The 15,363-nt window shown below is 41.4% G+C and overlaps 1 protein-coding gene across 6 annotated transcripts in view; it reads right to left on the bottom strand.

Annotated features, from left to right (window-relative positions):
• Positions 1 to 1,035: 1,035 nt before the first annotated feature.
• LOC128688003 (transcriptional repressor CTCF) overlaps positions 1,036 to 15,363 on the bottom strand; it is a 250,016-nt gene continuing 235,688 nt past the window's right edge. For all 6 annotated transcript variants that reach the window (XM_070083728.1, XM_070083727.1, XM_070083729.1 and 3 more), the window contains exon 16: positions 1,036 to 3,579. In XM_070083728.1, the coding sequence (XP_069939829.1) occupies positions 3,538 to 3,579 (42 nt within the window). In that variant the 3' untranslated portion in view covers positions 1,036 to 3,537. The remainder of the gene's footprint in view (positions 3,580 to 15,363) is intronic.

Raw genomic sequence — 15,363 nt, 5'->3', positions numbered from 1 at the left:
CAGTGCATTGCCTCATATCTAGTTCCTGGTAGACCAGCTTAGCATCTTTCTAAATCAAATTGTTCCTTTGTTTGTACATGATAAGCATTGTTAGTATCATCGCTACCGCAAGCATGTGTTCATAAATTCTTGTGGACCAGTTCCCTGGTTTTTCCCAACATAAACCTTGTGCCACTGCCCACGGGAAGACTCTATGCTATTTATTTAGATGGGGCCCCCTTTTTTTTATGTGGTGTCACCATTTAATGCTCCTCCTAAAGAGAGGGGAGTAATTACCATCTATGGCCAGTGCAACAAGGTTTGTGGGAAGGAAACCAAGAGAGACTTGTCAGAAGTACTTATGAACACAAACATGCATGCAGTAGGTATGACACTACCAATACTTATGTCATACACAGAAACGCCAAGGAATATCTCGTGCATTGGAAAAATTCTATACTGATCTACAGGGAACCAGATTTGATGTGATGTTACTGGCTTAAAGCATCACTTTGCCATGCCTAATACAACTGTTCAAACAGCTGGTGGCTGTAGAATTTCCATAATCTTACCCCAGATGATCTTAGAACATGCTTCCCCAAGGCTACCATGTGAGAGCCATAAGATAAAACATTCTCCATGTCTAGTGCCCTACACCTGAATATCTCTATAGCGTGAATTATTTCATGCTCTTCGTATATTTGAAGTAATCAAGGTCTCAAGACTGAAACGTCCACAAAAATTGTCATAACTGAATGCATTTGTGTCCGTTTCCTCTAGCTGTCAGTAGTTGTCTTATTAATACATCATGTGTTTGTAATATGGGCCGAGAAACAGGTTTAAATGTGTTTGTGATCTATTGATTAATAACCAATCCATTTAGAGCTGTGGCTTCATTGCTCATATTACCAAAGTTTATTTATATTTTCAATACATGAAAGGTCATTAGTTTCAAATTGTCTAACCTCTTTTTTGGATGTTGACCTTAATGGGATTTTTATTGATACCTAAGGGACATGGGCAATTTCTCACAATAATTAACTTTTAGCATTTACATTCAACCTTTGTATTCAAGGTTTTATTAAACTGACTGTACAGTTTACTTTTTTTTTTTTTTTGGCACATATAGGTTACCTATTGCATCTCCTGGCTTTGACCTACCTTGCACTTAACATCCTATTCAAGTGCCTGGTTCACACATTTGTTACTGTATAGCTATATATAAATAGCAATATAAAATATATATTCTATAGATATGTTAACATGTAATATAAAATGACATTTAATAGTGCCCACTATCAGCAGTTAACCATTACAAAAATCAAACAATTTAAGAATATATCTGTATACATTTCACCCTCTTTAAAAATGTTGTGGCTGAACAAAAATAAAAGTATCAAGCTAGAAAATAATTTAATTTCAGCTTAAAATATACTGCAAAAATTCAACACTAAAAGACAAGAGGAACTACTAAACCTTGTAAGAGGAGTAAATTAATGTGAAAAAACCCTTATATGGACAAATGTGTTGGCAATTTACTCTGGATCACCAAAATGACCTTTGGTATAGCATATATCCTGTCACAGCAGGACAAGGGTGTGGTTGTGGAATGAGTACCAGTGTGGATGGTGAAGAAAGTAAATTATTATATTTAAGGAGTAGAACTAAACCTGTAGGGATCATACAATGCCTGGGAAATGGGCCCTCACCAGCTTAACAGAATCTTCCCGGGGAGGATGAGGCTAGTCAAGCCATAGTGATATCCTTAAATAATTTGGTTGTCTTAAGCAACCCCAGTACTGCTTGACTTGATCATGTGGATTTTCCTGGCAGTGACTGATTTGTGTTGCCCTTTCTTTGCATTCTTTGGTAAAATAGCAGGGAACTTTCAGTGTAACAAATACTACACTGGCAGTCTTCCTGAAGCCACTCCTAGTTGTAAATTAAGTATGCCTTAAGAAAGAAGCTTCTAAGGATGCTATGTTTAGTGTTATGGCTTAAGTAGAAGTAAATAGGGTTACTTTTGTTAGTGGGTTTTTCTGTAAATTGCTTGAACCACAAAAGCAAACAAAAATGTGGCAGTCTTGTATGTTTCTTCCTCATAGTACAAATTTTGCTGTTAGGAATTCTGAGTTACAATATCAGTATTTGTCACAAAGATTTACCTTAAAGTTTTCCCAAAACTTCATCAAAGAGTCTAAAGAATTATTATTTATGAGAAAGTTCTAAACAAGTAGAGGCCATTAGAGATAATCAGATTTGATCCAAGAAGTGAAGATTCTGTTTAATTCCCTGTATCACTAGCCCTTTCACCAGCATCAGTGAGCCTGATAGGAAAATCATCCTTCAGTCTTGTACAATATCATCACTATATCCCAAATCTTTATATCAGCAGTATTGGGGTCACTTACCAAACAGCTAAATCATATATAGAAATCAAGAGAGCAACTACATACAAAAACAGTTTTGTCAGTATAGGCATTTACCATATTTCCTGTGGAGGATGCAGTAAACTTATAAGAAACATCATGAGACATTAACACACATTCATGATCACAAATATTATCGACACTTGTGTATATAATCCGCCACAAAACAGCCGCATCGTGGTTTGTATCATTCCAAAATTAATTAACATTTGAGAAAAATAAGAGTAGAAAGTGTTTGTTCTTAAATTCTTCCCTGGTACACTCAAGGTGCTTGGAGGCTGCTGTGAAAATTTTAAAGGAATTTCACAATGTCAACTGCAGTGTTTTATGACCCTTGTGGGTTTAGCACTTTTTGATTGTAGTAATAATAAATGTCACAACTAACAATACTACAAGATGGAGACAGGCTACATAATGAGATGCAATAAGACATGGTTCTTCCTTAAGCTTACTCTTTCTCTTTCTATGACTAACTTTTTTGGTGTTTCATTAATCTGCCTATAAATCTTGATCTAAAGAAAAGGTTGTGTACCATACTAGTACTTGTGTGGTATTTTTCTATACTGTTGGCAGTGCTTGCCATATGTCCAAAGTAAATGAAGACCCTTATACCAAGGATAAAGAAAACAACAAATCAATTAAATAGTTTAAGCTATTTACAAATGAAACAAACTGGTAAGCTATGAACTAAACTCACCATCAATGGAGCTGTAGTCACAGCCTACTGTTTGTTAATGTAATTCAATGCCTCACAGAGGCAAATGTAACTCATAGAAGTATAAATCCATTTGGTTGATGCAGACTACTGGGCTGTACAACTACATTACACCCTGATAAACAGGCTAGAAGAGGTGGGAGATATGCCACAGCCATGTTCATGTTAACTGTAAGCAGGTGGTGAGTCATGGCTAGAGTTAAGCTACCTAGTCATATAAATAGAGGAATTTCTAAAGGTGAAGCAGACTTAACTCTGCTTGTCATGTCAGCAAAAATGAACTAGGTTTACAAAAATTAAATCACAGCACAATGTCACAAAATTAGCATATGACTTCAAAGAGAAACCTTATCTGAGCATATACAATTTATGTATATACAGTACTTATATCCTAACTCCATATGGATCCCTTCTTCATTCTCCAAATTCTAAGTGAATCTGCCCTTCATCCTCATCCTGTAAATAAAAAAATCTTAAAGTTAATGAATGTAGTGTTTACATTGCAAAAATATCCTAACTTCGTATATATTAACAACATAAAACAGCTGAATATCAATATTTATTTATTTTGTAGAGAGAGTATATTTGCATGCATGACTTTATACCTCTATACAAAGTAGTATTATATTCATGACCACTGGAGTCATACAGTGCCTGACCTGTACACTAAAACATACAAAGCTCTAGCATACATGTGCATGTTCATTTATGTACAAGAACATGTACAGGTCCACATCCCTTTATCCGAAATTCTGAAATTCGAAAAGTTCCGAAAACCGAAGTTTTTTTTGTGGAGTGTCAGTCATCTCTACATAACTCCAACACCACCACGTTGTGGCATGACCCAGCACTAACAGCCAGAGTGGCAGGCGTCAGTTGTGTCTCAGCACTTGTAGTGTTCACACGTGCATTTGTTGTTCGCTGATATTTTGTTTTTGCTTTTTATTTTGTGACTGTGTTTAATTTCGCTGTGAAAATGTCAAAGAGAGCTGCAGATACCCCTATGGGTAACAGTGAGAAAAAGAAAAGGAAGCATCTGACTTTATCAATAACGCAGATTATTATTATTATTATAATCAAAAAGAAGTGCTAAGCCACAAGGACTATACAGCGCTGCAGGGCAGGAAGGAAGCGAGGGCATCAGGTGGCAAAAGGGAGATGGATGAGTAATAGGTTACAGATAACAGCTGGGTAGTGGATGGTGAAAGGGTAAAGGGCAGCAAGAGACTGAACTAGAAAGGGCTGAGGGGAGTGCGAAAAGTATCATCAGAGTTTGTGGAGTAAATAAGTCGTTGTCAAGAAGTCAATGAGAGAGTCAGGATTAAAGGAGGGTCCATCAGCAAGAAGGGAAGGTAAAGAGAGAGTAGTAGAACGAATTATTATTATTATTATAATCAAAAAGAAGCGCTAAGCCACAAGGACTATACAGCGCTGCAGGGCAGGAAGGAAGCGAGGGCATCAGGTGGCAAAAGGGAGATGGATGAGTCATAGGTTACGGATAACAGAGGGGTAGTGGATGGTGAAAGGGTAAAGGGCAGCAAGAGACTGAACTAGAAAGGGCTGAGGGGAGTGCAAAAAGTATCATCAGAGTTTGTGGAGTAAATCAGTCATTGTCAAGAAGTCAATGAGAGAGTCAGGATTAAAGGAGGGTCCATCAGCAAGAAGGGAAGGTAAAGAGAGAGTAGTAGAACGAAGACGACGTTGGAGGTAAATTCTGCGTGCTCGTTGATAGAGAGGGCAGTCTAACAGAATGTGGCTAATCGATACTGGAACTTGACACTGCTCACAGAGAGGAACAGGGTGCCTCTCCATGAGATACCCATGAGTAAGACGAGTGTGGCCAATGCGAAGGCGGGAGAGAGTGGTCTCCCAACCTCGGCACTGATGACAAGAAGACGGCCAGTAACCTATGCTCGGTTTAATAGAATGAAGTTTGTTACCGAGCAGAGTTGACCAACGTTGTTGCCAACGGGTGCAAAGGTGGGTAGTTATTGCAGCAAAATAGTCCAGAAATGGAACACCTCTATAGGAAATTGGTAGGTCATGTACTGCTGACCGCGCAGCAGTGTCTGCCTGTTCATTGCCCTGTACGTCGACATGACCAGGGACCCAACAAAAAACAATATCTTTATGTTTGGTAGAGATACGGCGTAGCCAAAGTTGGATACGGAGAACTAGGGGATGAGATGTATCAAATTTTCGTATAGCCTGTAGAGCACTAAGGGAGTCTGAGACTACTATAAATGATGACACAGGCATAGATGTGATACGAATAAGTGCTGCAAGAATGGGATACAGTTCAGCAGTAAAAATGCTAGCTGAAGATAGTAAATGCCCCCGCACGACGCTGTCCGGAAACACTGCTGCGAATCCGACGCCGTCTGAAGACTTAGATCCATCTGTGTACACAGCGGTGGCATGAGAATGGGAGTGGAAGTGATCAAGAAAAAGAGAGCGGGAAGCCACTGTAGGCAGTTGAGCTTTCGAGCAAGGGAGTGAGAAAGAACAGACCCGAACAGCTGGAACTTCCCAGGGGGGTAGGGAAAAGTGAGATGCTACATGAACATATAAAGGTGGTAACTGAAGGGAAGACAAAAGTGAATGTAGGCGAAGAGAAAAGGGACGGAGCAAACAGGGGCGGCGAACGAATAAAGAATGTCTACTAATATCGGTGACCATTCTATAAATGGAAGGATTGTGTAGATCGTGAGAGCGTACATAGTAGTAGCAAAGGCAATGGGCATCATGGCGATCAGACAAGGATGGAACATTCGCTTCTGCATAGAGGCTCTCAACAGGGGAAGAGCGAAAAGCACCAAGGCACAAACGTAATCCTTGGTGATGGATAGAGTTAAGGCTAGAGAGAGTAGCAGGAGAGGCCGCGGAATAAATCTGGTCACCATAATCGAGTTTCGATAAAACGAGGGCTGAATGTAGGTTAAGCAGAGTTCGACGATCAGCTCCCCAGGAAAGATGAGCAAGGGTTTTAAGAAGGTTTAGCCGGCTGTGACAAGTTGCCTTCAGAGAGGTAATGTGAGGTTTCCAGGATAACCTATGGTCAAAGAGAAGGCCTAGAAACCTGACTGTATCACGTTCGGGGATACGGGAGCCATAGAGATACAAAGGATGATCGGAGATAACAGAGCGTCTAGTGAAAGTAATTTGGTGATATTTGGTACTTGAAAATTTAAACCCATGCGTGGTGGCCCAAGTGGAAACACGGTCGACCGCATGCTGGAGAGAAACTGCAATAAGATGACAGTCAGCGCCTGCACAAGCAATAGCGAAGTCATCAACATATAGTGATGACCAAATATTGGGTGGAAGAACAGAGGCCAAATCATTTATAGCAAGGAGAAAAAGTGTTGTGCTTAGAACACATCCTTGAGGGACACCTTCAGCTTGGACGAAGTCCGGGGAAAGAACATTATTGACTCGAACACGGAAATGTCTGTCAGTTAAAAAGTTCTTAAGGAAGGATGGTAGATTGCCTCGGAGGCCTAAGGAATGGGCCTGGGCCAAAATATTATACCTCCAAGTTGTGTCATATGCCTTCTCAAGGTCAAAAAATATGGCAATAACTGAGTGATTATTCGCAAAGGCATTACGAACATACGTATCCAAGCGTAGTAAGGGGTCTATGGTAGAACGACCCTTACGAAAGCCATATTGACTAGCGGAGAGACTGTTTTGTGTCTCTAAATACCACATTAAACGTCGATTTACGAGACGTTCCATCACTTTGCAAACTGCACTAGTAAGAGCGATGGGACGATAGTGGGAGGCATCATGTCCTGTAGTACCCGGTTTGCGGAAAGGGAGAACAATGGCAGATTTCCACAGCTGGGGAAGAACTCCTTGTGCCCAAATAAGATTGAAGAGGTGTAAGAGGACTACAAGGGCTGACCGATGTAAATGTTGTAACATACGAATATGAATGTCGTCAGGCCCAGCTGCTGATGATCGGCAAGCTGAGAGCGTTGCCTCTAGTTCTTGAAGTGTAAAAGGAACATTATACTGTTCTTCTCTGAGAGAAGAAAAGTCCAAGGGTACTAACTCTATAGCAGACTTTGAGGAAAGAAACGAGGGGCATAGATGGAGCCCTCGGGAAATACGGACCAGATGTGTGCCAAGTTCAATGGCAACGTCGAGAGGGTTTGCTACATCAACACCAGCGACCCGTAGAACAGGAGCCGGGTCAGGAGAATATTTACCACTCAATTTCCTCACTTTTTTCCAGACTGCACTCATAGAAGAAGCAGAGGTGATGGTGGAAACATAGTCTCGCCAACAAGTGCGTTTAGCTTCACGGATGACACGGCAAGCGATCGCACGCTTCTGCTTAAAATCAAGAAGTCTCTCAGCGGTTCTATTGTACCGGTACCTGCCCCATGCAGCGCGTTTCAAACGTACTGCTCGAGCACAAGCAGGAGACCACCACGGCACGCACTTCTGAGAATGCCTGCCTGAGGTTTGGGGTATAGAATGAGAAGCTGCGGTATAAACTGACGTTGAGAAGATGTGTAGGAGCTCATCAATGGAGGATGAAGAAGGAACCTCACTAAAAGCAGTGAGGTGTGAGTAAAGATCCCAATTTGCCCGATCAAATTGCCAGCGAGGGCTACGGAAAGGTGGTGAATAGGAAGGAGAAGTAAGAATGATTGGAAAATGATCGCTGTCATGTAAGTCCGGTAGAACAGACCAGGTGAAGTCTAGTGCAGTGGAGGAAGAGCAGACTGATAGATCGATGCAAGAGAGAGTATGAGTACGAGGATCAAAATGGGTGGGAGTACCCGTATTTAAAACATGGAGGGGGTGAGAGGCGAGAAAAGCCTCCAACTGGATGCCACGTGAGTCACAATGAGACCCCCCCCAGAGGAAATGGTGGGCATTAAAATCACCAAGTAACAGAAGTGGTTTATCTGGAGTTTATCTGGAGAGAGTTCCGGGGGTCAACGCCCCCGCGGCCCGGTCTGTGACCAGGCCTCCTTAGGTCAGTGTCCCAGGATGCGACCCACACCAGTCGACTAACACCCAAGTCGACTAACACCCAGGTACCCATTTTACTGATGGGGAACATAGACAACAGGTGGAAAGAAACACGTCCAATGTTTCTACTCTGGCTGGGAATCGAACCCAGGCCCTCACCGTGTGAAGCGAGAGCGTTAACCACCAGGCCACCAGTGGTGGTAAGGATGAAACAAGAAAGGCAAAGTCTGGGATAGAAAATGCTCGAGAAGGAGAGAGATATAAAGAACATATTGTAAACCACTTATTCAAGTGGATACGGGCTGCAGTGTAATGCAGCGAGGTATGGACAAATAGTTGACAGTACGGAATATCATTGCGTAGACGAAGGGCACTTTCATTAAAGGTCCCATCTGAGAAAGGATCCAAAGAATACAATAAATTATAGCCTGAGATAGGTTGGAAAACAGCCGAGTGTAATTTTGGTTCTTGTAAGCAAGCACCAACAGGGGAAAACCTGGAAAGCAACATCTGAAGCTCACCCCGATTACCCCTGAGGCCGCGGATATTCCACTGTAAATAGGCCATGATTGGCGATGAAGAAAATACCAGGAATCTGTAGGTAAAGGCACCTATGGACTAGAGGGGTTAGAAAAGTCAACGTGTGGTGGCATTGGAAGACGTTCAAGCAGCGAAGGAACGGAGCGTTGCGAAGAATGGGGTTGTGAAGATGGAGGAGAGGGAAGAGAAGGAACAGGAAGTGAATCAGTGTCCATGGAAGGTTTAGTCTCTGCAATATATTCTGAAATGGCTTCACGTGTTTCTGAATTCAAAGATGTATGGGAGACCATATTGGAGATAGAAGGAGGAGGGTGAGTAAAGATTGGGACAGTAATGGACTGTACCAAAGTAGAGGGGGAGGGAAGAGTGTAAGGGACTGGAGATGAAGTGTGGGGGGGGGGGACAGAAGAGGCAGAAACCTGGGAGGTGTCAGAAGAGGGAGAAACTTGGGAGGGGACGGGGGTGGAAGGCATAGTACGAGGAGGAGGGTGAATCTCCACACTTGTAATAGAGCCAGAGAGAGGGGAAGAACTAGGTACAGAGACTGGAAAGGTAAAGTGTGGAGGTGGAAGAAGGGAAGGAAGGGGCAAAGAAGATTTGAGCAATGTGGATTTTTTGGACTTCTGAGAAGTAGAGGGGCGATTGGTATTAGGTGTCGTACGAGGTCTTGTCAATACTGGGGCTTGTGAGGAAGGACGCGAAGATGTGAGAACAGACTGAGTTGTAGTCGGGACGTCAGAGCCAAGAACAGCAAAAGGATTAGATGCCGGAGTCGCTATGGGAGGGGTAACAACAGAGGAGGCTGCAGAAGATGGGACCCCAGAAGTAGGGGGATGTTTGGAAACACGAGAATAAGAAGGAAATAAATGGTATCAAATACCGACACAGTGGAAATATAAACACATATGCAGTATACTGTAATGTGATCCTTTATTCTCTGTGTGAAGGATCCATTTCTACTGCAGTGTTTGACACGATGGAAATAAATGGTATCAAATACCGACACAGTGGAAATATAAACACATATGCAGTATAATGTGATCCTTTGACTTGACTGTGTGTGACTTGAAAAAGCTCACTGTGTGGGTGAAACGTTGTCAATAAAGGATCACATTATACTACATATGTGTTTATATTTCCACGAGAATAAGAAACGGGGTAGTCTCCCTTGGAGGCGGAGATGAGTAACTGCCATAGCATAAGGGAGACCTGCCTCTTTGAGGCAACGGATTTCACATTCATTTAAGTAGACCTGGCAACGGTGGGAGTACGAAGGGTGAGCTTCATTACAATTAAGGCAAGATGAAGGTTGACTGCAAGATGTATTAGAATGGTCGTCGGCACCACAGACTGGGCATTCGGCCATAGATCTGCAATATTTCGCTGGGTGACCAAAACGCCAGCAATTTCTACATTGTTGCGGTGTAGGTATCACCTTTCGAACTTGTAACCGATGTCCCGCGACATATACAGAGGACGGGAGTTCTCGGCTGTCAAAAGTTAAACGAGCCACATTGCAAGGGTAACGTCTCCGCCCCCGGGCAGGAAGGACATAAGTGTCTACTTTGAGATTGGGAGATCCTGGAGTTCCAGCTGTTCAAAAATGTCATTGCCACATGACTGGAAATTCTGTTGGACTATGGTATGGGGCAGAATGACAGTACCACTACAAGAATTGAGAGAAAGATGTTTTTCAATAGTGATAGGAGTAGTATCGATATTCGAAAGGAGAGAAAGATCATGAGCTTGGGTAGCATTCTGGACAGTGACGATGCGCATACCGCTCTTGAGAGCATGAAATGAAATATCTCTACCAACATGACGCAGGAGCGCTTTGCCAATACAGTGGACCCCCGGTTAACGATATTTTTTCACTCCATAAGTATGTTCAGGTGCCAGTACTGACTGAATTTATTCCCATAAGGAATATTGTGAAGTAGATTAGTCCATTTCAGACCCCCAAACATACACATACAAACGCACTTACATAAATACACTTACATAATTGGTCGCATTCGGAGGTAATCGTTATGCGGGGGTCCACTGTACTATGGTCAGAAAGGTAGGCAGAAGAAGAAGTCAGTCTTAAAGTAAAAAATTTAGTCCATTGTGTGGTCCGAAACTGAGCGTGGAGAGGGAGTGCTTGACGTGTCGGTCTTTTCCGAGTAGAATGGGAAGGTAACGAAGGAGCATCATCAGGAGATTGACGTTGGCGTTTAGGAGTAGGACCGGAGTTGGTCCGGCGTGAAATGGGCGGGCGATTCGAAAATTGCCGTACCGTAGAGGGAGAAGCCGGAAGCATAGTCAAAGGAGAGCGGAGTTCAGACAAATCGAAGGAGTCAGTCGAAGCCCCGGTACCTGAAGCAGGTGAGGAAACAGCACCAGCAAGAGGTACAGGGGCATCAGGAGTGTCCGAAGAGTGGTCTAAACACAAGGCAGGGTCAGAATGGGGTGCGGTATCAAGAAGGGGCCCGGGGGTAGTGGGTTCATGGATTGAGTTCTCCATGGTTAGGTTACTCCTTTGCTTTTTGTTTTTAAGAAAAAAAAAAAAAAAGAAAAGAAAATAAAAATAAAAAAAAAGAATAAAAAAAGGGGGGAGCGGGGAGGAATAGTTCCCAGGAGGAATGAAAGGGCCGGAAATCTCCCTCCGCGCCCAAGAGGACCTCAGCACCGCTAGTAGCACAGATGCAGCATGGAACCCGTGCCATACCCTACCCTTCATGCCAGTAAACCAGCAATCCGGGATAGCAACCTCACATCTGCCGAGCTACCTCGGTGGACAAAAGAGAGGGCGGCCGGATATCCACCACAAAGCATACCTCCTTTGGCCACCACCCCCGGAATCCGAAAGGTGGCTTCCAGAGATACACCCGTCGCCCGAAAGACACCCAAAGCTACTCCGGGATACCGGAGAGGGATCGGGACATCCCCAGGCGATCCAGATTCCACGGCAAACTACGCCACCGCCAAGAACCTCAATGGAATGGGATGGACCCCGGTGTCCTTTCCCCTACCTAGGAACTAGCGTGCCTGTGGGAGAAATCCCAAAGGCCAAAAACAGGAAGGGCAAAAGGGAGGGGTGGGGAGGAGGAGGAGGAATGGAAAAAGGGGAGGATGGGATAGGGGAGGGGAGAATAGGGGGTAATTAGGTTCGGTCTGAGGAAGAAGACCGACAGGTCTAATTCCTCAGACCAAGAGCCTCTTCACCACGCCAAGGAGCCCCCCTTGAAGAGGTCAATAACGCAGAAAGTAGAGCTACTGCAGAAGCTTGAGCGTGGTTTGTCAGTGTGGTGTCTTACTGAAGAATAAGGTGTTGGAACTTATGCTAAAAGTTTATCAGATGAAAGTGTAAGTTACAGGAAGCTGACATTGAAGAAATGCTGAACAGTGACAATGATGCACCTGTTGTGCATTCCTTGAGTGATGGTGAAACTGCTGAAATGGTGTTAAATACAAATAAGCATGAGAAGAGTAGTGATGATGATGATGATGATGACAGTGTGAACACATGTGAAAAAGTCCCCATAGACGATACGGTGAAAATGTGTGATCAGTTAATTACTGGCCTTGAACAATGTGCATTTATCAGTGAGCAAGAGAATATGGCAATTTACTCAGTAAAAGAGAGATTGCTTAGACAGAAACCTATGTTAATAAGACAGATGACACTTGAAGAAGTCTTTAAAAATGCCATCTGTCAATCGTCTTGAGAATCATGTTCCTGGTCTATAATTATCCCATTATTTCATTTATCAATATATTACTCTATAAATAAACCATTGGAGTATTTGTAGTCTTTATTTATCACACTTAATGTGAGTATTCATACATTTTTGCTGCAGTGTTAATGTTTGATTATGGGGTGCTGCCCTAGACCCCACCTCATTCTGAAATTCGAAGCATTACTGGCCCCAAGGTTTTTGGATAAAGGGATGTGGACCTGTATATGTTAGGAGAGTGCAGTAACATTCATTAACCTATCTTGTGTACATTTTATGCCTCAGAAATGGTATGTATAAAAATATTTAAAAAATTATTATATTTAATTATAGTACAGTGGACCCCCGGTTAACGATATTTTTTCACTCCAGAAGTTTGTTCAGGTGCCAGTACTGACCGAATTTGTTCCCATAAGAAATATTGTGAAGTAGATTAGTCCATTTCAGACCCCCAAACATACACGTTCAAACGCACTTACATAAATACACTTACATAATTGGTCACATGTAGCGGCAGCGGCAGCAACGGTATCCTACCAGCTCTTCTTTCTCAAAAAAACATCGCTCAACAAAACTTGTGATGGCCTAAAGTGAAAGTTCAACTACATGAACCCACGTAGACCACAACATGACCCAAGAATACTAAGAATGTAACCCAAATCTTGACAAAATTAGAAGATCTAAGGAAGACAGCCCTGCTAACCCAAACACTGCCTCCGCTGCCAGACAATCACTTAACCCAAGCTCCGAGAAAACAAGCCTTCTCCTCCATTGCTACACAGTATCTACTTCAGTGATACTATGAAAGGATATCGCAGAAGAAACAACACCAGTAATAAAAGAATAACAGCAAGGACCCTAGAACTCAACTTGTCTACCCAGCAGGACGCCAGTGTATCATCAACCCCCCTCACCGCCGCCACCCAAGGAACAACAACAACAACAACAAACATGGCTGACTCCCCCTCCAACTCCACTCCCTTCAAAGGATTCACCCATGATAACTCAGGTATGATTATTCCTGACAATATCAAGGACTACATCGTTGCTCTAGAAAATAAAATCAAAGATATCAAAGCAACACTCGAGCGACGAGAATCCAAGATAACCAACCTCGAGAATAAGATCCAAAACCTTGAAGAGAAGATTACACCGGGAAGTGTTGACACAGAAAATACTCTAAAAGCAGCTATAGCCAGTCACACTGAGCAAATAACAACAATAAATATGAAGGTTGAAGAAGCAATCAAGGACTGGAATCAGAACATGCACACTCGACTAAATGAATACCTTGATTTCCAAGACGACAAAACTGAACAAGATAAGTTGTCTGATGCAGTAATAATAAACAGTCCACACATTCCTAGTGACATAACACAAGCACAGTGCAAAGAAACTGCTATCAGGATAATACAGAACCACGTACAAGTCATCGTGCAAAACAATGAAATCAAAGAAACACGTTTGCTAGGAAAACCAGGAAGTAAACACAGCATAATGATCAGACTTCATTCATACGATAAAAGAAAGGACCTAATTAAATCAGCAATTACAATGAAAAATGGAGTGTACATAAATGAGTGTCTAACAAAAAAGCGTCAAAACCTTCTGTTCAGGCTGAGAAAACTTAAACAGGAAAACAAAATACATCAGTGTTTCACGCGAGATGGGAAAATACTAGTAAGGAAAACATCAACAGGACAACAATATACTATCTCAAATGAACACGATTTGTCTACCTTCCTTAGAAAAGCTGACATTTCTGTAACAGATTAGATAAGTGCCCTTAATACATATATACGTGTGGTGCATATAGTGTACGTTACTATTATATTGTACATTATTATTTTTATTATTTTTCATCACTAGCTAATGAAATACCTCCAATACTCCATACTTCTTTCTTACTGCTATTAATTGCTCATAATTTTAAATTACAAGTCAAATCTTACTCCAAATTAATAATATTCATTATTCTTACCTGTCCATTTAATTTTGTTTATCACTACTTGTTTCTTTAGTCACTTTTCATTGTGTATGCAATTAGTGTATATTCCAATTACTTTTTTGCAAGTACCAAAACTATCTTTTGCTAGCTAGTACCAACTACCTCATTTTTTTTACTTTTATTGTGCAATAAACTGCTCAATTTATTTAATATTACAAATCAGATCTTACTCCTAAACCAATATTATTTCATAGTGACCACCTGTCCATTTAACTTTGTTTACCATTACTTAATTTTAGTCCCTTATATATTTTCTCCTTTATTTTAGCTTTATATAACTACCCTAGTTTATACATTCACAATTGTTAAAATAATCAAGGTGCTATTCTCAGGTGCTAAAGTAGAATAAGTTCACAATTTTGCCATTATATTCCAAAGCTCATTTATTTGATTACCACTTTATTGTTCACCTCAACTTACATTAGTCCCTTTTATATTATTATTTTATACTATAATTCTAACTTTAAAGAATTACCTTTATAGTACTACCTACTATCATATTCCCAAGCTCCATTATTTGATTATCACTTTATTTGTATTAGTCCCTTTTATATTGTCTCCTTTATTTTAGCTTAAAAAAAAAAAAAAAAAAAAAAAAAAAAACTACCTTAGCTCATTATTTTACATTTGTTAAATAATTCAGGTGCTATTTTTTAGCTTAAGACTATTTACTTTGTTTTATACTTAATTCTAACTATAGATTCACTACAAATCTTATGATTACAAGCATTGATCCTGATACCAACCTCTTATTTAATGACTTAAATGAATCAAACAGTTACTGTAATTACTACACTGCAGAACAATCAAAGGCACTTCTCAGTGCCAACAACAACATAACTATCTTTAACTACAATATCAGATCTTTAAGCAAGCATTACGATGACCTCATAGCATTACTAAATTCCTTACATGCCAATATGTCCATCATTACACTAACTGAAACCTGGCTAAAGCCTGATAGTACAGATGTCTATGCCATTC

The sequence above is a fragment of the Cherax quadricarinatus genome, chromosome 10 (assembly GCF_038502225.1).
Source record: "Cherax quadricarinatus isolate ZL_2023a chromosome 10, ASM3850222v1, whole genome shotgun sequence".
Lineage (NCBI taxonomy): Eukaryota > Metazoa > Arthropoda > Malacostraca > Decapoda > Parastacidae > Cherax > Cherax quadricarinatus.
Note: the sequence above shows the minus strand (reverse complement) of the source record. Positions and strands in the feature narration are given on the sequence as shown.